This window comes from Ptychodera flava, chromosome 9, assembly GCF_041260155.1.
Source record: "Ptychodera flava strain L36383 chromosome 9, AS_Pfla_20210202, whole genome shotgun sequence".
NCBI classification, from domain to species: domain Eukaryota; kingdom Metazoa; phylum Hemichordata; class Enteropneusta; family Ptychoderidae; genus Ptychodera; species Ptychodera flava.
The window spans coordinates 19002722-19026898 of NC_091936.1; the positions used below are offsets into that span (position 1 = coordinate 19002722).

A 24177-nucleotide genomic window follows, 5' to 3' on the forward strand; every position below is an offset into this window, starting at 1 on the left:
GCATGATTGTTGATTACTGCTCTGTTGAAGTACAGGGATGGGACTGTCATAAACAATGACACGAACAACACCTGATGTCACACGGTCATGAAAGCAACGGTTCTGGACAATTTCCTTGAAGAAACAGGATGGCAAGGTCTGTCAAGGGAGTTGGGCAAGTGTCAGTGGAGGGATAGAATCACTTGGTATGTAACATGTTTCTCATGCCAACAGCGATACAAATACATCGGGCAAAAAGGAATCACACATCCAATCCACTGATGTTGGTAAAGTTTATTATCAAAAACCCAGTTGGTTCACACATGACAACACAGCAGTCAATACAGATTTGGCAGACTTTCCATGTGAAGGGAACAAAGACAGAGATACCAGATTGCACTACAAAACTGGACATACTGCTGCTTTTGTTTGCGCATCAACATAACCTGAAACAAGTGGTATGATTGGAATGTGATACACTACAGCAAGATTGTTTGAAAACTAAAATATTTTCAACATATAATTCAGCAGTATAGAGTTTATTTCCTTTCAAAGTGTCTGATAAAATTCTATGTAATTTGCAACAGACTCCACTCCTATGTTTTGTCTGGCCTAGCATTTTCAAGTGTTTTCCTTGCCATCTGTAGGGCGCCCTCTCTGGTTTTGTTTCCACCGATGAATCCGCTTGCATGCACAAAGATACAGCCGTCAATTCCACTCAGTTCACTCAGCTTGTCATCACGTATCCCCCTCCATTCTTCATGCAGCGACAGCCTGTGAAAGCAAAGCCATACAGAGGGCATTTACTGTTGTGGGATAAAATATTCTGCACATTGGAAGAATTTGAGAATTTTCAAAGTTGAAAGCGGTACTCTCAAACTTTTTTCTACAAGCCAAAAAAAGATCTTTAAGCTCTCAATAAAAGTTATTAATCACACATACAGGATGATATGGAAGATATAAAGAGATGTACAAATTTCACTACAAAATTTGGAACTGCAGTGTGTGACCTTGATGAGGGAAATTCCTTTTAGATATACATGAAATGAAGTTAGGGATTACCCTTGTCATTCTTTCAATTTACCAGCCAGCGAGATGAGTTCCAGATGTATGTCGCATCATGACCTCTTGTGTGTTCATTCACTTGCACAAAGTGATCATTATGTGTCTGTGTGTTGTATCAAACTACCCTTGCTCAAAGCACACTGGTCATGCTGCAATTAGATACCCTACTACATTGAAACAAACAAAGATGGCATGAGGGACTGTCCAAAGCGTGACTGATCCGTATTGAGAGTGATTGCTGAAAAAAAAAACCACCACCACTTTTCTCATGATAGAGACTGACCTGTTCTCAAATGAATCACTTCTGATGGGTACACACTGAACTCTCCAGTTGTCGTTCTGGTCGGTGTACAAAACATACTTGATTGGCGTCTCTACGTTCATTTCCACTTCCAGATCAAAGAGATGATCTTTCCATGGACATCCGCCCTGTTCCAGTACAATGATTTCACCACTCTTGTCAACCTACAGGATAAAATTGTGCAAATTTTTTTTTAGTCAAGAATACACAAACATCTTTACTTTGAAATGTGACATAATGATATTCATTTATTCAAATAAAGTATTAATCAATAAGTACTGTTAACTTGTACATATCTTATGAAAATAACTGAACATCCATGGCAAGCATTTCTCTGTATCAGATTGTGCACTTTATGTACATAAACCATACTGGGACAGATTTCTTTTATCACTTGTGACTAAATTTTCAAATTTTGAGTAAATCTATGGTCCATAAATTAAAAGCCATGTATGTGATTTGTGAACTCTTTTTATCAGCAGATGCGTGTTCCACTTCCATGATGATGAAACAAGCCATCTGCATACTAGTGTAAAACAGACTCTGATGAGATACATTCTGAGCTTTAAATAAACGTACAGTCAAAACAAGGACTGAGAAAGTGAACTTTACTAACTCTTTGCCCATTTTTTGATTCAATAAAACTTTCCTTGCCTGCAGGCAGCATAGGGGAAGTCTGGGAATGTACAATGGACATGCTGTGAATTGTAAGATCAAAAAATATTTCTGATTAGTCTTGTCAAAACATTTTTTTTTCATTTTTTGTACGCACCTCATGTCTCTTCTTAATTGCCTCTTCAACCAGGGATCTTGCTGGCCACCAACATTTATGATAGAAATTTACTTTGTCAAGCAACTCTGAACCAACCATTGACATGGCCTTTTGAAATCTTGCCTGCAAATAATGGAGGTACAGTAAACTACTATAGCACTGTCAACTACATGCACACAGCATCATCAGGGCTCCCATAGAGAGCCAAGCCGAGCATGTGAACACCCTACATGAGCAAAATAAACGCTGAAAGAACCAACCAAGTACAATTTTGAGTTACATGAAACACAATGATGTTACAAGCCACACATTCAATACCAAGTACCAGAATGTCTTGCTTGCAGGTATCAGCTATTCAAACCCTCAAAACTGTAGCTCTGAAGTTTATCAACATTTTTGTTACATGTGTCTATCAGCTGCTTCTTTCTTTGGCTTGTCACCAACAGCTCTCTCTCTCTCTCTCTCTCTCTCTCTCTCTCTCTCTCTCTCTCTCTCTCTATCTATATATATATATATTAGGAGCCTTGTAGTATCTCATAGTTGAATATTAAATAGTAGCTTGCACTTTAGCAATATCAATGCACCTGACATAAAGGCCTGAAGTTGACTAGCCAATATCAGGTATTTATTGTGGTTTTGAGAGAACACTGGAAAAATGTGGTCATACCAAAATATTAAAAAATTTGTCAAAAATTAGAGCTATCAGTACTTTAACATTGCTGATACAAGGCAAGTGATGGATCCTCAACTATGCCTGTTATACCTCAAATCCATTTGTTATGTCATTTGAATGAATTTGCCTGGTTTTATCATGGTGCAGGGGGTGGGAGATGTCGGAACACTTGATCAAGCTGTCTCTATATACTGACATCAAACATATCACACAAAAAAGCCTCTTTGTAATCAACAAAAGTCGTCCTCTAAATGTCACATGTTTGGTTTATACATGCAGGATGAATTATACACGTCACCAAGGTGATCATGGTGCCCATTGTTCAAGGAACCAATGTTGTTAACTTCTTTCCATGAATAAATCATCTATCAAGGCCTTTTCACTGCATTTCCGTGTTTAGAAGTCTAACTTCACCATTGAAAACAGTGGGGTTGACTAAACCATGGCGGTGAAAGGGTTAAAGTTCACTGGACTGGTAGGTCATTGACATCTGTACACACTTATGTGTATTGCATGTAGGAAGAAAATTAAAGATCCCTTTAACTTACCTCAACATCCACATCTTTGTCATTCCACCACGAGTTTAAATTTTTGACCCTTGAACTTAGATTTGTTGATATGTTGTACCTGTGGAAAAATAAAATGGTTATATTTTGATAAATGCTAGCTTTAGACTGTTTCCTTTTGTTTAAATAAGCATTATCTCTCACACATTCCCACAAGATCTTTTGATTGCTTCATCAACATTACCGCTGAAAGGCTGAAATTCCAGAAGGAAATGCTTGATAAGGAAACTAAATGTAGTGTTGATAGCTCTATTACACAGGTTTGAAATTAAACAACAGTATACATGTATTACCTTGGCTTTTCATCAGACTGTGAAATACCATTGTCTATTGCATCAATCTCTTCAATGAAGTTCTCATAAGTTTTATCATAGATTATTTTAGTGATGTGGGCATCTCGTGAAGTGTCCAGGATTTCGGCGATGATGTCATGTCCAAAGTGTAGATAGACCAGCCCAGCGCTGCTCAGTTTGGTCGTCCACTTCTTTTCTTTTGTCAGTGAATTCATAGAGTCTGTGAATGATCTGTAGATAAATTACCAACTTGTATTAATGAGATGTCTTTTTTTGTAAAACAACAGAGAGACACTCAATCATCAGAAGTGGGCGAGATGTTTGCTATTGTTGTTTTGCTTCCGGGCTTAATGCACGGTATATATTTCATAATACTAGTGTATAGCAAATGACTGTAATTCTGAAATTTTTGAAAAGTGACAATGTTGGATGGTATGTATATTGCATTTCTGTTGAAATTATTTTTTCTCCAAGGCGTAGAAATGTATTCACCACTCCAAGTTGTATATTTCACAATCATACACTAGTATATATCAAGACATGGTAGATCCAGAGTAATGGACTCATTGTCGGAGGACGATGAGTTCAAGACTCTTTAGCACGGTGTTGTGTCCCTGAGCAAGGCACTTTACTCCTCAGTGCTCCACGCCAGTAAATTATGGGTACCTCATCCTGTGATTTGGCTAACGCCCGTTAGATGATGGACTGACAAAAAAAATTACTGTTTGACTGAGTGATAGTGTAAAATTGTTCTCTATCTTACCTTTGATGATGATCATATCTATGATTGCTGGGATCATACACAGCTCCTACATCCACCACTATGTCACAGGTATCCAGCACTTTCTGATCACGAGTTCTGATAATCTCTGTGGAATAAACAGCAAAATTCTATTTAGAGTTTCATTTGTGAGTATCATGCGGCAAAATTTGATGGTGTAGCTAACTTCTACATACACTGTAAGAGTATATAAAGTAATTTGCAAGAAAAGCATTAAAATTGTACAATTGTTAGTTTTTTTTATGTCAAAGCATGCATTTGCAAAGTTCTTTCTCATTTACTTCATATTGTACATTCACTGGTGGAGTACATTAACAGAGAATTCAAAATCATATTTTTTATGGTGCAACAGTTTGATCTGGGCATATTTTTTCCCATTCTCCTTGCATGTTAGATGACTAAAAATCTATGATTACAATTAATTTCAATGAACTTCAAGGTAAAACAATACAATTACTCATGATCTAATAAAGTAACAACTTTCATTAGAATTACACTGACCAGCATCTTTGTATTGGGATAGTTGTTTCAACATGAAGCAGGCAAGCACTTCATCGCAGTGGAACGTTCCATTGTGGGTTCCTATCTTCTTCGCTGCATCGGTTTTGGCTTTCTTTGATGCGTGGTCTTCATCATTTGACATTGCTGTGATGTTCCTGAGTACTCCTGGAATGAAAATGCAGATTCATGGTGGAAAGATGATCTCAGCAATTTCCTGAAACATTTTCACTGTTAGCTAATGGGAGAAATCTTACCGACAGCTTCCATGCAATTTACTTGAATAGTAAATCCTTCATCAAAGGACATGTTCAAAGTATTGTGGACATACATTTCTCTGATGTTTGTAAGAAATTGAGCTAGGGATCTATATCTAATTACATGATAATATAACACTCTGACTCATGATACTGTGTAACCTTTGCACAAACTGGCGATTACAGTACACACAGTATTTTAAAATCTTTTAGATGTCGTGCGTAACTTCTATCACAAAATGCACCGCAAAGACCTCATACCTCTCAAAACAAGATGTTATTTTTTGTATAAGCATTGGGACAGACTGGAGACCTACTCTCATGCAACTGTTGGACATTATGCACTCCTGATACTATTACGACCACCATGTGTCACGGTCACAAAGGGCGAGATCCCGAGAACGCTGCAAACGCTTATTCCTTTATCATTGACCCTCTATCATGGCTTTACATGTACAAAACTTATAAGAAGATCCTCACCATAGCATTATTGAGAGATCAAGAGAATATATCTCCTAAAGTAAAATCTCAAATATAACCTCTAAAATAATGATATAATACTACTTACTCAAGTTGACCTGAGTTAACACGAATGCCTGAGATCGCTCTTGAAGAAACAACGACCGGATCACCGACTGTCGAAATATTGACAACATGTGAGAATTTACCGCGTTACCACCACGCATGCGCATTACACTTTGAACTTTGATATAGCAGTACTAAAATTTGCGGGTGTGGCCAGAACGCCCCTGATTCCAAAATACGCGTTGTGATGCAGCGTTAATTTTTACCTATCAAATGTTTAATGTAAAATAGAACATGCATTACACGTAAACAAAAACATCCGATCGAGCTCACTTCCGTTAATACTAACATAATCCCTAGCGGACATGGTGATGACACTTTTGTTTTTTCTTGCAGTTCACATACGAAAGTTCAACAACTTCTGTCGCTAGGCGGCGCACATTCAATGTAACTTTCAGGCGATGCGATGTTTAATACATTTCAGTATTACGTACTTGTTAATCAAGTTTAATCATATTCTGAGTTATCTAGAAATCTAGTGAATCAAAAACTTAAATGATACAGCACTAAAAACCATTATGAGTGACTTAATCAAATGAAAACCAAATCAATGTGGTGCATATGATAGTCATTCATGTTTTTATGTCCTCTACTGTCAATGGAGATTTATTTTAATGTATGCCTCTTTGATTGGGTTAATTTAATACGATACCACGCACAATATAAGCAAAAATTCTTCATTTATTGAGAAGTACACCTAGTTCAGTTACAGGAAGAATTATCGGGGCAATTATAACATGATTTCGTATATATTTCCACTGTTACACATACTTGTTGAAATTCAGGAAGAGACCTTTGTCACTGCTATCAATTTCCAATGGGTGTCAAAGTTGTTACAGGATAGTTTGATGATAAATATTTTTGGAACATACAAAAATTGCAGAACATAGGATCACTGAGTGAAGTAAACTTTATATGTTTTATTTCTCAAATAGTTTTTAATGAGATATACAATTAACCTGCATCAGTGTTGTGGTGTTTGTTTGTGAAGCCCTATCTGTAGTCTTGTAGAAATACTTTCTGCAAGAGACTGCATCTGTAGCCTTGGAGAAATGTTTTCTGCAATGGACTGCATATTTCTATAAAAAAATTTCCTATGCAAAAGTGCACTGCTTGAAATTTTGATTCCTCTATTAGTTTACAAAATTTCAAACACAGGTGTTTACACTGTCACTGATATACATGGATATTGAAGCAAAGTCAATAGCAAAATATGGACTGTAATTAGTTTGGAGAAAATGCCTTATGTTCACACAGTCCTTTGCAATTTAGCAACAAGCAAATAAATACAATATAGTGCTTTGCTGAAGACAATCACAAATCATGTCAATTGATCAACTAGGATGGGAATTATTACTTGTTATTGTCACTTGTTCATAAAAAGGAGCCGGAAAGGAAATTAACATGCATAAACAAAAATAAAATACTTTCATCTACTTGTTATGTATTAAATGATGCACTGAAAATGATATATATTTGTCTCTCAAAATTTTGACAAATCACTGTAAAATGAAGAATTGTGATTTGAAAGATTAGAGTCGGACATAGAGTTCAGAATTTCTAAAAACAAATTTTGAATATTGTGCACAAAATACCCTGACTTGTCTAGTGACAGTTCTTGTTCTGAAGGCTTCTGCGACAGAAAACAATTATATAAGAGCTGCTTGTGTCTTGATACCTTGGTGTCACTGGCTCCTTGAGTCAAATATGCATCGATGTATAATCTTATTAATGCAAGGTTAAAGAGCGCTTGATGATTTCCACACTTATTTGGTGGAAACACAACTGGCCATGGACCTGTCACATGAAATTTGATGCACAGTGTGACTCAGACATATTTGCTGTTACCATTAGTCAATATGAGCATTTTGACATTGTAAAGTTTTACTCTTGTTTCACATAAAATTTGACATAAAAAGAGCATGTTAAATTGCTTTATCTTGTGGAGAAACTTCTAATAAGACCATGTTTACAATATTATTAAATAGTGTCTTACAACCCAAACTCTTTGGGAAGACATTACACAACAAGGAAAAGGAACATGGGACGTTGGGCTGGCAGGTTGTAACTGTAACAGGAAAATAAAATAACAATGGCTTGTGTAGTCAATGACTACATCTGATGTGTTGGGTATAATTACATTGGCAAAAAAGTTATGCTAATCAGTGAAGGGGCATTAGTCATGGTATCTACATGTTGCATTGTCCGCTTTGAGTTCAAGACACATCTTGTCTGTTTTGCAGTCAAGTACCACCCTTCGTTTCGCTGAAAATGTTCCTTTTTAATGCATTACTGCCAAAATAAAATACTAAATGCCATGGCGACACAACACACTGCTACATAGGGGCTCTTCCTTTCTCCTATCCTGGCACATTTCCAAAAAATTCCTAGTAACCTGAAATAAAAAATACAATTTGCAAAGGCTAAGTAAACATCAAGTATGCAATGTAACTGTAAATACTGTACATTAACAAATGTTCAACTACTCGCTCAAACCATACTGGCATCTTTTTTACGACACTGAATTCACTGTAAATTTTTCCATCTCACCTGTTATTGATATATTCATCAGCTTTATGTCTGGTGCATCATCAAATTTAGGATTAGGTACAGTCCATATATATACTTATATTAACATGACTCACTGATAGCTAAACCAGAAATACACATGCTGTAAGGTCTGTACAAAAACAGCTGCATCAAATCTGAAAGTCTGACACCTGTTTCAAAGCTTATGTGTCTTGGTAAAAGTTGCTGTATCAAGCATTGCCACATAATTTAGAGAGCTCATTGAGATTAAGTTCAACGGGTTATACTTTTTCAGGTCAACTTGCGTACTTGACACAACTCCATCCATAAAGGTGTGTAGCATTTGAAAGATTAAAGATCCTAAACTACCAAAGGCAAAATACACAGCACTCACTGTGAATGGTCTTAAGATAGGTCAAGTCTGAATTCAAAGACATTTTCTATATAGCTTACACGACATTGAAGACAAACATCAAACCGTTTTGAATAAAACTTTTTGTGGCAGGTTTTTCTTCGTCACAAAGTTTTATGACATGATTTCTCTTGATAGGCACTGTCAAATATAAATCGCCTAGTCAGCAAACTCTTCCCCACATTAAATTCTTGAGAAATCATTTTGAATCTATTGGTTTAACTTGTAGAGGACAAATAAGTTTGAAACAAATAATATAAATGGAGGTACAATCTCCATAGGCAATTTTTAATTTGTCTGGCAAGTTTCATAATGAACCTACAGGTAATGTTGACTTCTTCCAATGGTAAACTTACCCTTCTTTGTTTTTATCCAGCATTCTCGGTGCTAATGCCCTGATGTATGTGCAAGTACATATCAGAAGAATAATGACTGTTAATAAACTCTGGAAGTTGAACAGTGCCGACTGAAATGCAAAACACAAATAAAACACATGTGTTCATAGAGGAATAATTGCCCCAGTTAGTGCTCCTTGTCACCTTGATGCTGTTATTTTACATGTTTTATGGAGACTTATTTTGGAGAATAGTTCTGCGCAATTTATTAGACATTTGCGCATTTAGAAAAGTGTACCAGTATGTTCATGATCAAATTTAAGGGTGGGTTTACCACTGTTTTGAAAAAGTTCACCATAGCTTTCTTTGCATATTTTCACATTTATTCAATAACAGTGATACCCTCTGTAGAAATGGTACTGTATATGAAAAATGTATTTCCGCAGCGTGGATTATCTCCATTTGTACTTTTTAAAAATCAAAGTCATGTCCCGGATCTCATTCATTAACAGTTTTTAAAACTTGCACATTTTGGACAAAGTCTCCCGAGATCGGGAGAATTCTGCAATTTTAGAGAAAAACTGTCATCGAATAGCCGTATCAAACTACATGTAACATTTCTATGAAGTCTCCCGATCGAGAGAGAATCCCCCTCTTGGTCTGGTGTTCCTTGCTGGTGATTCAAACAGGCCAGCTGGCAGCCTTCTATCACACTGGTCCTACATTGCAATACTGAAAGTGACCAAACTAGGCTCAAAGGTGCATACTTGGATGTTGGAAATGAGGGTGGTTGACTGTTGAGCCAGTGTAGATGCAATTGTTTATATTCCATTGACGTTCACCGTTCACTTCAGAGGAAAGTCAACGTGTCACGGAAAAGGCTGGGATTGGGAAAGTTCGAGGTGGTGCATATGGCACTTATAATGGACCGTTTCTTGGATATGACCAACACCTACCATATTTAACTGTAGATTAATTGGAATGTAGATGACATGTATCAAAATAGTATCTTCGACTGGAAATGACGACTGAGAAATAGCTAAAATCCCGAAGGTTTCACGACACTTCCATTCTCACAGCGACATTTTGTACCTTGCATTGTGGGAAGAGTACAGGAAACAGTCAAAGGTCAAAGTTAGAGTTCAAAACAAGGACGCGGCACCGATCAGATCTGTCACAGATGAGACGATTCTGATAGAGATAATACATACACATCATGGCAAGGAAAACGCTCTGCAAACTTGAGGCTGGGACAGACGAGTATTTCTTGCTGACAACTTTACACGAGGAAGGTGAAGATGGTTTCACGATGGCACTCACTGACGGATCGCAAGCATGGACGGGAGAGAGTGAGTGGGGAGAGTGATTTCCTGATTTCAATATCGACCAGTTTCACCATGCATCAACAGGTTACAGCTGAGGTTATCAGTTATCACTGACAACCACACACACACACCTACACTCACACTTAAGGCACATAACCAGTAAATATGTTTATTATCTACCGAAATTCCCTTTACATGTCTAACATATGCATCAAATAATGTAAAACATTGTTGGGAGAATTTAAACTTTGCGTTTTGTCCACTTGTAAATTTATAATGCTGTTTTTCCTTTTAAAATGTTTTCATGTGCCTGATGTATTTTACATTTCTTTATGTTGAGGACCTTGGGGAGATAAACTCTCATTAGTTTACCAGGCTACCCTCATCAAATAAGTTAAAATAAATAAAGTGACATAAATCAAATGCATGCATTTTGGTAATCCAATGTGCTACTCCTCATCATTGTTTTGCGCACATTCAGAAAAATAAATGAGACAAATCTTGTTTGCATTTGATCAGAGCTAGAAAACTGAAAAGAAAATGAAAGTGTATTGTGTACCTGACTGACCAGTCCTATTTCCCTGTGGGGGGGGGGAGCATTTATTTGTTATGCTTTTTAACGTTTATTAATGAAAATCTTCAAAATTGAGTAACAAATAAAATAAACTTTATCTTTCAGTCTCAATAGATGAATTAGAATCCCTTGCTAGTGACATCAAGATGGACGCATCAGAATACATAAATCAGACATGTAAGGCGCTGACAAGGGAAAAGACAGGACAGACAACATTCCAGTATCAAGTCAAGAAATATAAAGGAGAAAGTATTGAATTCAGCTGGAAAAAAGTCATGGATACAGATAGAATTAAGGTAGGAATAGGAAGTCAACTTACCATGTCCAGAAGTTGTGAATTGTTGATGTGAAATAAGTGTTCTTGTAGGAACGTGAACTGAAGTGAAATCAGCGAGGGGACATCTAGAAACTTAATAAGAATCATAGAAGTAGTGCTTTTTGCAAGTCTGAGTGTACTGGTTATGGTATGTCAGAAAAGCTAAAATCTGAAAAATTTGACGTCATCATCAGTTTGTTTTTTTCACCAGTAACATCTGTATCGAGTGTATGGTCCAGTAAATCAACAGAACATGTACAGCATTTTATCAGGACATCACAATTATTTACACGTAGGGTACAATAAAAAAAAATCATGAGCTGTCTCTGCAATAACTTTTTACAATCCTAAAGCATTCAATACTAGAAAATCAACATCTTTTGTCCACATGAATGACTGAGTTGGAACTTTTGTGACTCTTTTACATTTTTCTCAAGTTCAACTACTTAAAAATTGCACCATTTAGACACATTTATTTGTTTGACTTTTGCCTCCACATAGTTTCAACTGGGATCTGTTGTTTTGGAGAAGGCCAGCGACACCACAGAAACTGTGAAAGAGATCTTTGATTTCAGCATAGAGAAAATGGGCAGCCTACATGGGAAGATATCAACCCTTGAAGCCGACAATGCAAGACTGTCTGCAGAGAGAGGCAAGGCTCTCAAGGTAACACCATTGCACATGGCTGTGAATATGCTAGCGGTACCGTGGCTTATTGATCAGGCTTGGGTCAGGGGTCATTGCCACAGAACCTCTATGAGCCAACCCAAAGGCTTTCTTTGTTGTTTATTATGACACCGATCGTTATTGCTGATTTAGCTTGCAAAATAATGAAATATACAGTATTAGTCTTTGAATAAATCAACCTGTACCAGCTTTATCACTGACTATCGATAACTCCTTCCAACTCCTGCTAACTACCTTGACTGTAACAGCATGTATTTCCAACCATTTTTCTGTGAGCCATTGACAGTTTCTGCTAGAATTTAACTTTTGCGCTCCAGCATATAGCATATTGAATACATTTGAGGTCAAAAGTTCACAATTTTCCTGTGCTAAATTGTAGCAAACCTCTGTGATATGACATTTATGCAGCGATACATAAATGACTCAACAAATCACAGATCTTGCAGAAATACTTTGTTTCCAAATGTAACCAGTATTGTGCTTGCTTCACATGTAAATGTACCCTTTGATTGTGTAATTATTTTTGTTTGCTTCCACAGAGGTTAGAAAAGTGTGTTGAACTGAAGGAAAACATGGAAAAAGATTTGTATGGAAAGGTGAGTTTTGTCATCACAAATTGAGAATTCCATTAGAATTCAGGGCAAGGACCCTATTTAGATTTGAGGTTGTCTCATTCTTCTCTTGGGAGGGGAAAGAAACATTCACAGTCAACTTCGTTATTTATTGCTCAGAAATCAGTCTTTTGTTTTAAAGTTTCCATCACATTGGACTTACGGAGAGTGCCTTGAGAATTTACTTGTGCCATTTTTGTGTATAATATAAGCGAATATTTCAAGGTTTTGCATTAGAACAACTCTGTAGAATGGTAAGAATCAATACATATGCACTTGTTCCACCTTTAGATCTATGTCATGTTTTGAGAAAGAAAGTCAAAACAGAAAAATAAGTAATTGCTGTTATCAAACCATGTTAGCCTCATGAAAGTGGTCATGTCAGCATTCTGTTGTTCCACATTCTAGTTTCAAGTGTTGGTGAATGACAAGAAAGCCAAGATTAGACAACTCAAAGAGGAAGGTGAGTGACGTCAGAGTGTTGCATGCATTTCAGGAAAATGAAAACAAGAAATGTATCAGGCTGTTTTGTGAAATGAAATATTTGTATGTGAAATTTGATACAGCATATCTGCATGTAGGTGTTTCTTAACCTAGTATTCAATTCTTCAAGCTCTGAATTACAACTGTGAACACCATTTGATATCTAACAGCCATTTGTGTAAATATATAGTAGATGATTGTTCAGGAAAAATAAAATTGAAATCATTTCATTGCAGTAATAATTATGAATAATACAATAATCATATCAAGCTGTTTGCTACAAAAAGTTGTCTGTGGAAACACGTGTTCAAGGTAGTATTACATGTAAGAGGTCAGTCTCTTCCATGGTGGCATTTCATAAAACTGCTCATCAAGAAATATGAAAACATATCACACTGATGGCTCTGTGTTTCTTGTTTCCAGTTACTGATGCCAGGAGATATGCAAATTCTTCCCAAAGTTGTAAGTGTGACTTTCGAAATAACACCTTTTTATCAAAATGAAGAAATCTGCAAGCAAAGCAATCAAGCAAGTTTGGAAAACATAAAAAGCATTTTGTTTGATAAACTTAAGATATAATAAAGATTCATGGAAATTACAAAAATTGTACCCAAGCAACTTTTCATTCCAGAGATAAAAGCTCACTTTGAAAATTACAAATCTGAAACTTTCACAGGAACACCAATATGTACAATACACAACTTTGATTTGAAAGGACAAAAAATTCTGTTCGATAGACACATCTCCCATTTTCAAAAACACCACTCAAGCTCTCGAAGACAAAACTTCAGTTTTTGACTCAAGGAATTGGCATTCTCCACACAATATCATTTACAGCAACATACCTTGTATGTTGTGTCACAGGGTACACAGAACATATCTTGAATTGTGATTAGTTTTAAATTGTAATATTTCTATATGACATGATTAATGAATGATTATTGTTATACTGAGATGCTGACACACCAAGTGTTAGATACAGCCCCTCTATAAGGGACTGCTGTGGCTAGATAAACAACTGAGTATTCCACACAATTCAGTCAATGCATAAGTGTCAGTGATGCATTTGCCAGCCTGTGGTAGTTTTGGAAAGTTTAATCATCAGACACTGATCACCAATGATAACATTGAAATGACTTTCCAGCGTCAAGAGCTGCTGCAAATGAAGCAGAATCAGACACAGACAAGGAAGAGAACACTGACAAAGAAGACAATGCAGATGAAGACATGTCAGCAGAGGAGACAACAGATGAAGAAGAAAAGGTAGATCTTTAGATCTGAGATGAATCAAATACTGAATGTTTTGTCATCTTTAGAATGTTGTCAACAGTCAATTCCAGGCTACTAATATGAAGTTTTGATAAAACAATGGATGACTGGTATTTCATTCAAAAGACTTGTCGTAGCTTTATAGTTTTACCTGGTAAAGTTTAGCAATATGGAGGATGCCACTAAGCAAAAATTGCCTTGTAATTTCGATGATGTGAATAGAGCCACCACTTGTCTTACAGAAAGTGTAAATACTTGTCTTTCTGTAATGCCTTGTCAACATCCTGCTTTCATCATTAAATTTACAAAATTGTTGAAAGCAAAATCAAGATAGCTTTGTTAATCCTGCTTTAATCATTATATTTTGCAAATGGTTGATATATCATCAGTTCATTTGGGTTCACAGGAGAACCACTAAATCTTTAGTCCTCTGTTCAATGCCCTTTTCCTAACACTTGTACACAAACATTAAAAAATGCATATATTCTTTCAAAACTGTATCCTTAAAAGAAAATTGTCTGCTGATGTGCAGCGTGCTCAGAAGGATATTTTTGATTCGTCGATTGTCGCTATTCGCAGCAACTTAGGGAGTCTACTTGTATTATTCAGTTATAGTGGTAAGAGTCAGCTAACCAATTGGATAACAGCTTTCGAGACACTGCACATCAGCCCAAAATTTAGTGTGTTGTATCTACATAATGATTGCACAATGCAGTATGTGACATTTAGTTGTACATGACCTAATCACTTGCATAACAAAGTGAGACAATGAAAGTTGTCATCTCAAACCGATAATAACTACTGTCTACCTTTTTGGTGTATTTTTACCTTGCAGAAAACTCTCAGTAAAGGCAAAAGGAAGGTAGTTGTGTCGAAGACACTGGCAGGAGATGGATTGGTATTGAGTGATGATGAGGTAGACACTGCTCCTGCACCTTCCTCTAAGAGGTAAGTACTCTATACTCAGCCCTTAATCATTCAGAACAAAGCCAAAGTGTTACCATTTGCCAGTCAATATTTAAAACTGGCATGACATACATTAAATGCAAGCGTTCTTCAAATATATGAAACACGTGTGTTACTCATCTGTTGCTTACACATGATAAAATGATACAGTTGAATTTTTGGTTACAGGTCAGTTTTCTTATAATTTTAGTATCAAGGTCAACAACAGACTGTCTTATTTCCAATAACAGCAATGAATCTAGAATTTCTTTCAGGTCACCGCGGATAGTCACTCAGGTTGTATTTCAGAGGTAGAATGTATGCAAATAGAATCAATATGAATATGATTTTATACTGTTGTGAACATGTTCATAATAAGGTCTATATCATAGGATAACATACTTCTTCTGTTTATGTGTGCAACAGCATATCTATTCCTGAATTTTTGTTAAACTTTTGGAAAATCTGTTTATATGACATGTGAAACATGATACTTTGTGATTGGAAGTATTGACTTTAAAACTGGAATTCAGGATTAGAGGGTTTCAAAGCATTGTCCCAATGGTAGCTCATTTTCTTCTTCATTGCAGGAGGAGAATACGGCAACCAACTCAGAAGAAAGAAACACCATCAAAACCATCCATTCCAAAGATACCATCCAAAAATTCATCGACAGCAAGGTAAAGTTTACACCTTTTGTCTCTGAGGAGTTCAGTGCATTAAGACATTAAGATTGAAATTCAAATAATTTACATTATTCTCAAAGTTTCAAATTGCTCACAACAGATACTTTAGCGAGTTTGCTGTTCATCCTTCCCAGCCTGTTCATTTTAGTATACTTCATTCATTTCTCATGTTTTTCCTGGCAATGCGCCCTCTAGGTCAATGTGATGTGTCTCTTCTGTACAAGAGTCTTCTTTGATGTAAGACTTGTTTCTGATATTTTATTTATAGAAATTGTTGTTGCCGAGGCTGATACATTTTTACAAAATCACAACTGATTGTGCTAAATGAGTAAGGCAACTTTTGCACCCATCATCATCCAACTCTTAGTTAGGCCCAGTTACTGAAAGCTGAAACTCTGTGTACAAAACTGTAAGAACAAATTCATTGGGGTTTTGAAGATCATATGACATTTTACCATCAATATTTATGTGCAAATAGAGACGGGTTATACCTGTATTGAAGCTTGTAGTGGTATATGGCTTGCACAAGAACATTCTCAGTGTACGGTTCTCTTCCAATCTTCACTGCAGACTGCAGTAAAATGTCACTTTATCACCCAGAGCATACTTGATATTTTTTGTCATACAAACATCAGTCATATAGATGAACATGTAACTGTACAGTAACAACAGAACAAGTAACCCAGCAGTGTGAATAACCGATGATTATTCCAATGTTATTTGCTGCCTTTCAGTGAATCAAGTGTGGGCGGCCGTCGCCGTTCATCATCAAGGAAATCATCATCAATCAGAACCACTGAAAGCCCAGATGACCTTCTAGGTGAACTCTAGCTTTCAAAGCAAGACAAGTTCCAATCCGAATTCTGTAGCAGCACAATGAAAAAAAAAATTAAAGTGCCAATGACCCATATGCTGAAAGTTTCCTGACACAGTGAGTCTCAGCATCAGGCTTTCAGTAATGTTAGGAGACCCAAAGGATGTACTCTTGCCAGTGACTGAATCAAAAACTATGCATGTTTTAAACCCTTTCACCATCGCATGTTGGTTTCACTCAATTGTTTTCCATGGCACAGTTGGGCCTTTATACAGGGAAGTAGGGTGAATGGGGTCAAGATAGATTATCAAGAATAATTGATATATTGATGTCTACCTTTACAATAAATAGAATTTCAAGAAAGCAACTTTTCTTAGCCTAAGTCAGTCTATCAGTACAGTATATATCAGACAACAGTACTAAAGCATTAGAAAAACAAAACAAACATATTGGTACTTATATTTTGATTGTAATTCTCTCTTTAAAATTGTAAACACTTTTTATCACATTAGATTTGTTATGTCAGTGTCATTTCTAGCCATATCGATTTCCTGTATATTTTACCCCTCTTTTCTGACACTTTGTGACAGTTTTTCCAAAGTCAAAAACATTATGTATGTATTCCATCTCAACACTAGGTGGCGCTGTTGATTTCCTCATCCAAAAAATCCAGTCACCAGAATTCTGTAGTGCATGAATCATATCAGTGCTGAAACAAATTCCAATTCAATAAACGATGTAGAATGAAGTATTTCCAAGCACATGGAATGTTGTCCCAGCTGACAGATGCTATAAAGACATTTTACAAGTATCAAGAATGTATTTTATGGGCGGTTTGCTTTACTGATTTGTCACAGGTCTTACTGCAGGTCTATAGCTGACATGCTCTCTCTGTAGTAACCCGTCACATTGCTTACATGATACTGCTTGCAGTTGACCCAATGCATCAAAATGAACTCTCTGTCCAAAAACATTGTTTTCTGACTTCTTCTGTACGAAAATGAATTTTAGCTGCTAAATTTTGGTTATTCACAGTCGAATGACAGCTCATTTGTGGTGAGTGACACAGAGAGACACAGGGAACAGGGTTACATCTTTCTGCTGGTCAAAGAGTTTCTATCTGTTGTTGCAGCTTGTACTGTGAGCCATAAATTCATGCGAATTAGTGTGACTTTTAGTAGCCATTGTAGCACCAGCAAGTTTTATTTTCGTTATTATACGGAAAATGCGACAAATATTCATTTATGCATATTTATGAGAGAAAAAAATGAAGTCATTTGCAATCAGCGCTACAGGGGTGAACAGGGTTAATGAACTTTACCTCAGCTGTGTATACAATAATAGCTTCATACTTGGAAAACCTTTTTCATTTGTCTCCTTCAAAAAATATAATAATGACGCAATTCTAGGGATGTGTTATTACAAGTAATGGAAATCATAAAATTTAAAGTTGATCTGAAGTCTTATAAAAATGGTAAGTGAGACTGTCGATGAAATTGTTAGTTTATGTATTTTCAACGTTTTGATCCAAGTTCATGTACAATTGATAATATTCTACATTCTACTTTGTGATATATCAAGACAATAAACATATTTTCAATTTTTGCAAGACTTTGCATGCTGTTTTCAGTTTGTAATCCCAACAATTTCCACCTGTTACTAAGTTGTTTTCCAAATTACAGACATTATTTTCTGGTGATAGCTTGGCAAGAAAATGTCAAGAACACTTTTTTAGAATGTCAGAAACTTTGGTAACTTAAAACAGGTTCCTGACTTGACACCAAAGACCGTCCATCAGGATATTTCAGTTTGGGAACATCTAGGATTTCCTCCCATTAGCCTTGTAACATCCGTCACAAAAGCTTCCCTGTTATGGCATTTGGTTGTCTGCACTGTGATGTTCATCCCATTAACATACAGCTTCATGTTGAAGATAGCAAGAACAGAGCCAATGTGAATACTGTAAATAATAGCAACTTTTAGCATCAATTATATGAAAAGATGCTCACATCAGTGCAGACATTCCTGATTAAAAATTTTTATCAACACTTTTAGTAGGCATGTAATTTATGAATGAAATCTGACATCTTTTTTGACAGAACAATATTTATGGTTTTTTTCATTCCCTTGCATGGATTTGGCAATTTAACAAGAAATAGATATGAGAACAGTAAAAGAAAACAATATACTTAAAAAATATAAAAAGTATAAAACTACATACCCAACCGACTGCTTTCTCATGAGTTTAATAAGGATTATGTTTTATAATGACTAAGTTTTATATTTCAATAGTATCAATGTATGCACTCAATATTTAGTTGGTATTTGTTAGATAGTACCATCCTATTTAATCTCTTCTTAATCTTCTTAATCTCAAATCTTGTGAGAAAAGTGATATGCCAAAAGTTTGAATGACCTTATTGTATGTTGCCAAAAAGTTAAAAAACATGACTTGATATTGTGGGAGACCAAGTCCTTTTCCCAACATGAGGTGTTTTGCCATCATATAATTGAAAAGAGATGCACCATTTGATGCCTAGAAAGGGGAGAGGAGGTCAGAGTGAGAGTATATAGACCCGCAAACTTTTGCCTTCTTACATGTTAAGTAAACATATTTTTATTTAAGCAATAGTAGGCAGAGGATTTATTTTTCCAACATGGGAATATTTTTTCGCAAAAGCAGAAACGTTGGCAAAACATGCAAGAGTTCTAACTCTGTAGACCCCCCAAAGATCTGTTGCTCCATCCCCAGTATTCGATTTAACACTTTATTGAATCTCACCATTAAAAACAATTTGCACAACTAAACTTTAAAAAGGTTTTCTCTGTATCCTCAAATAGGTATATTTACGTGACAGAAAAATTGAAATTACAGGTCGTCAATTGTCAGTATCTCAAAATCAAAATAGTTGGGAAACTTCAGCAAACACTAAACGAAACATTTCTTATGTAAAGTGTAGGGAAAAAAGACATCGAAAGACCATCTATCTGAAGAATACACTGATCTTCATTTTCGCAAATAACGTAACATCAAAGAACAAATCATCAGCACTAGTTCCAATCGACCAACATACCGTATGTGGGCCCGGTGAAAAATGTAAAAGTATTCCCAGAGCATAATTTACGAGAATTATCGCAGGTCTTATTATGGTTTTAGCAAGAAACTTCGCGTGACTCGATTGTGCAAACAAAAGATTAATCCTGAAATAGGTTTGCATGCTCTAGCGACTACGGGAAAAAATAGAATAACAAAATATCAAATTTTCGAACGTAAATTTGTATGCATAGTTCTTTTCACCTCTCCAGATCGAACGAAGCATACCTTACAGCCTAAGCCAAGCCGTATGCTGTACGTTCATTTTGTATTCAAATGGTTTGTACAAATTGCACGTTGTTTATCCACAGTGTTATCAAGCTGTTGAGTTGATTTGAAAGTTTGTTTCTCTGCTAGCACGCGACTTTCTACGCTTGGGAATGAATAAAAATTCCCAGGAAAGTCCCCCTTCGTGCAGTGGTTTTTAATCAGGCCCGTACCCCTGTTGAGCTATTTATAAACTGTCAATGCCATATGCTTTTGATAAAACTATAGGGAAACTAAAATATTTTCTTTGAGGTGTTAAAGCTTATGTAAAATTTACTTTAGTTAAACATAAGATAATGAGCAATCGTCAATATTTACAGTCCCTTCAGACATAATTGTGTAGAGAAAGTTAGGTTTTCTTTATGTTATCGAACAAATCATTTTACATTTTTATTGAAACTTACTTTGTCTGTTTACATTTCGTACTTTTAGGAGGATTAAGCTTACAATTGCACGCACGCGCAAACATGCAAGGCGTCGAAAATTTGTCCATAGCGCAAAACGAAGAACAACTGATGGTGGCGGTGTTAAAATATTGCTTAGCTTATTTTGGGTGTTAATTTGAATGAACTGTGCATGTTTCTACAACAAAACGTTTTGTAAAGCAATTTCAGATCTGAACGACGAAGACGTTCATAGTTCACCTGAGGTCACGCTTAACTGGCTAATCTCGTCATAGGTGTTAATTGCTTCACGCCCCCTTGAGTTAATTAACAAACAAATACAGCGGGAAAGTTAAAACTCAATGACTCATGGGTAATGCCAAAATGGCGACGAAGAAGTTGTTCATGAGTGTTGTGGTCACGTCGCTGGTTTGGTTTGCCCTTGTCATGGTTTACATCTTAAATTCCAACAAAAAGAATGGTCCGGAACAATTTGGAAGGAGAAACATCGGACGATATCGTGACTTGGCCGCTGTTATCGTCGACGACGACCTCTCATCTGTTGGCACCGACCGACACAGGTTCGGACCCGGCGAGAACGGTCAGCCCGTGTTGTTATACGGCGAGCAGAGACGAAAGGGGGAAAAAACTTTTGATGCCAACGCTTTCAATTTAGTTGCTAGTGACATTATATCGATGGAAAGAAGCGTTCCAGATGTCAGGCATTCTCTGTAAGTAACCAGCTGCATTTTTTACCGAAAAAGTGTATTCGCTCAGACACAGACGCAACAACGTTCGGCAGACGAGAATATAAAGTTTGTTATTGTTTGGGACAGTCAGCTGCTGCTGAGAGCTCGTTTGTCAGGTGTTGTAGCAATTCCCGGGATCAAATTTACATTCGTATTGAAAAGACCTAGAAGAAATGCTTCCTGACAAAATAAGAGAATGTCGGCTATAAAGGCGAGCAGTGTCGTGGCAGAAAAAAGGGGTTCCCAGACACTTCGCACCAAAACCACTTCGCACCATACCATCTCGTCCCATACCATTTCGCACCAAACCACTTCGCACCAAAACAACCTCGTACCAAAACCTCTTCGCCCCCAAAATCACGTTGCCCAAAACCGCATTGCGCCCCTAAAACAATGCCACTTCACTCCTCAATTTATCGCTAACCGTTAAAAGCTGAAAATAACCAACCACTGCCTTTGAAGTTTTAATCACCTTTCTATCATTCCCAGGACTGAAATCTTGAAATTGTACACATTTCGAGAAAATGACATCGCATCGTACAATAACGCGCACGGCACCTGAATGTACGTGTTTCTACCGTATGGTTTCATGGAAGAATAAATGGTTCGTGGTAGCCAAGTTGCAGGTAAAAACAACGTTATGATACATCGTGGCATCGATGTTTTAGCGACGAGTTGACCGGAACTATACTTTAGTGAAGTGGTTTTAGTATACGAGGTGGTACTTGGGGCGAAGTGGCGTTGGACGAGGTAGTACTTGGGACGAGGTGGTTTTGGTGCGAAATGGTTTTGGGACGAAGTTGTGTGGGGCGAAGTGGTTTTGGTGCGAAGTGTCTGGCAGAAAAAAGGCTCTCACACAAGTGAGAATCAAAATCTCTGCGAATAGTACTTTTTAGGAGTTTACCACCGTTAAATAGCAGCAAAGTTGTACCCTATTCACATCAATCATATGCCTGTTGAAAACCTTGTCCCTTGTGACGTTTCATAGCTCAGTTTGAAATTGTAAATGACATTTTTTTAGTGTTTGTTTGCAAATCCATACCTGCGTTATACGTGTTTAATTAGCTTGTTTTGAAAATAGATTAGGGACATTCAAACAATAGGAAAATGTGACATCTCAGCGAGGAGCGCTACTTCCGTACGAAGTTACGTGTCGGTCTGTCAACCGTAAAAGTCAACGTCCAATCCCGACCCCGCACAAACAACACTTTTAGTAGGCGTATAAATACTGTTCAGCTAGATGCCGTGTGTACGATACGGTCCACGAGGCTTCGCTACAGTTTTGTTCTTGGCACGAAAAAGTTCAGAGAGGAGTTTAAGAAGGTAAGAGTTCCTTTAGGTCCCCCGCCCCCATACCTAGAAATCACTTTAATCGCGGACTTTCCTTGGAAGCACATCAAATACAACTTTTGGAGGTGTTAGAATCAGAGTTAGCATACATACTTAAAAGTGTTGTATATCCTACCTAAGAAAAAAATTGGGGAAGCTTGAGCTAATTTAAAGGAACTCTTTCCTTTAAGAAAATGGTCAGTTTCATTTTTTTTTTTCAACAACAGTACAAATCACACATTGAATTTTGCGTGCAGTATATGCTCACTCACTTATGATAACAGGAAATAATACAATGGGTGCATACAGCGGTTGAAGGAAATAGCTCGAAAGGAAAGGAAATTATTGGAATTTGAATATAGCGTGTTGTGAGTTATATAACTCAAAAAGTTGGTATGTGTATCATAATACTCAAAAACAGTAGTGTTGTGTGCAGGTATACAATGGTACGCTACGTGTGTGTTTGTCTGAAAAAACGACAGACAGTGAAAAGAAGTGTCTGGAATTTGTCTTCTGTCAACATTGCAACACTATAAAGGCCAGACAATACGTTTCACTTTGGAATTTGCATGATAAATGTTCTATGTGATTTTTTTCTGGACAATCTCTTCTTTAGAAAGGACATGCACTGAAAAGGATGAGTTTTGATGAATGGTGTGTCCATGGAATTGCCTAAATGCTGTGCAACATTGAAAATTGGGAAACAATACTGTTGCTAGACCTGCTGCACTTTTATCATGATTATGACAAAGTTCTGTCTCACTCTAGTGTCTGTTTTAAGTTTTCAAGCAAAGAAAATGTACCAAGTGATGTTCTGTGAATCACATCCCAGTCATGGATGGATATGAACTGATAATTTATTTCAAATTTCGAGTTTAACAATGTGAAAAGGGGAAAAAATCTGGCAATGAAAATAGTTTTTGTTTCAGTATGAAACCAGGGCTCTTGCCCTATTAATTCAGTCATTTTGTGAAGAAGACTTGCTTAACTTTATTATATTGAAGTTTTTCAGTACATTATGAATTGAACCAGTTGTGAGAATGAAATTAATTTGATCAAGTGTTGGCGGTATGTTGTAATCAGTCTCAAAATAGGCATTGCAAACAATTTTGCTTTAGCATGGTAGCTGTGGCATATGATATTGTCAAGAGAAATACCTGTTTATGCTATTATTTCATTGTAAGCAATCTAAACTATACAAGCATCTCATGATGTAACAGAATTGAACAAATACAAAACATGATGTAACACAAAGATATAGAGGCCCAACTAGGACAACTGGCTCAGAACACAGTATGCAAAGCTTGTATGGTCAACAAGTTCCATCACACTGAAGAAATTCAATCAATAAAACATTCCTGGACGTTTTTTCCTACACATCGTTTGAAGACTGGGTCCCCAGAGAATGTAACAAATCTCATGTGTGGTACCCCAAACAAGCACCACCATGCAGGAAGTATTGCAGTCACATGAAAGGGTCGGTTGTTGGAGCCGTGAATGGACATACTTCTTGCATGAGGTGCACAAATGCTGAAGTAACCTGGGGTCAGAGAAACCTTAATCACATCAAAATCAAATGTTTATGGTTGAAAACATGGC

The 24177-nt window shown here is 36.7% G+C and overlaps 3 protein-coding genes across 4 annotated transcripts in view; 2 read left to right on the forward strand and 1 right to left on the reverse strand.

Annotated features, from left to right (window-relative positions):
• Window positions 1–258: 258 nt before the first annotated feature.
• On the reverse strand, window positions 259–5903 carry LOC139140248 (MYG1 protein C27H6.8-like). The gene is made up of 8 exons (XM_070709360.1): window positions 5754–5903; window positions 4932–5096; window positions 4413–4518; window positions 3650–3880; window positions 3339–3417; window positions 2118–2240; window positions 1328–1509; window positions 259–753 (listed from the first exon to the last, which is right to left on the reverse strand). Exons 1-8 carry the CDS (start codon window positions 5875–5877, stop codon window positions 576–578), a joined length of 1188 nt encoding a protein of 395 aa, XP_070565461.1. The 5' UTR covers window positions 5878–5903; the 3' UTR covers window positions 259–575.
• A 4248-nt stretch (window positions 5904–10151) lies between these two features.
• On the forward strand, window positions 10152–18367 carry LOC139140250 (DNA repair protein XRCC4-like). 2 transcript variants are annotated; one of them, XM_070709365.1, is made up of 10 exons: window positions 10152–10395; window positions 11051–11241; window positions 11763–11927; window positions 12488–12544; window positions 12968–13022; window positions 13466–13504; window positions 14187–14305; window positions 15147–15259; window positions 15847–15936; window positions 16677–18367. In XM_070709365.1, exons 1-10 carry the CDS (start codon window positions 10263–10265, stop codon window positions 16771–16773), a joined length of 1059 nt encoding a protein of 352 aa, XP_070565466.1. In that variant the 5' UTR covers window positions 10152–10262; the 3' UTR covers window positions 16774–18367. The 2 variants fall into 2 exon arrangements, with proteins under 2 accessions (XP_070565466.1, XP_070565467.1); XM_070709366.1 differs by lacking the exon at window positions 13466–13504.
• A 2488-nt stretch (window positions 18368–20855) lies between these two features.
• LOC139140251 (polypeptide N-acetylgalactosaminyltransferase 1-like) overlaps window positions 20856–24177 on the forward strand; it is a 42732-nt gene continuing 39410 nt past the window's right edge. The window contains exon 1 of the mRNA XM_070709367.1: window positions 20856–21231. Within this exon, the coding sequence (XP_070565468.1) occupies window positions 20870–21231 (362 nt within the window). The 5' untranslated portion in view covers window positions 20856–20869. The remainder of the gene's footprint in view (window positions 21232–24177) is intronic.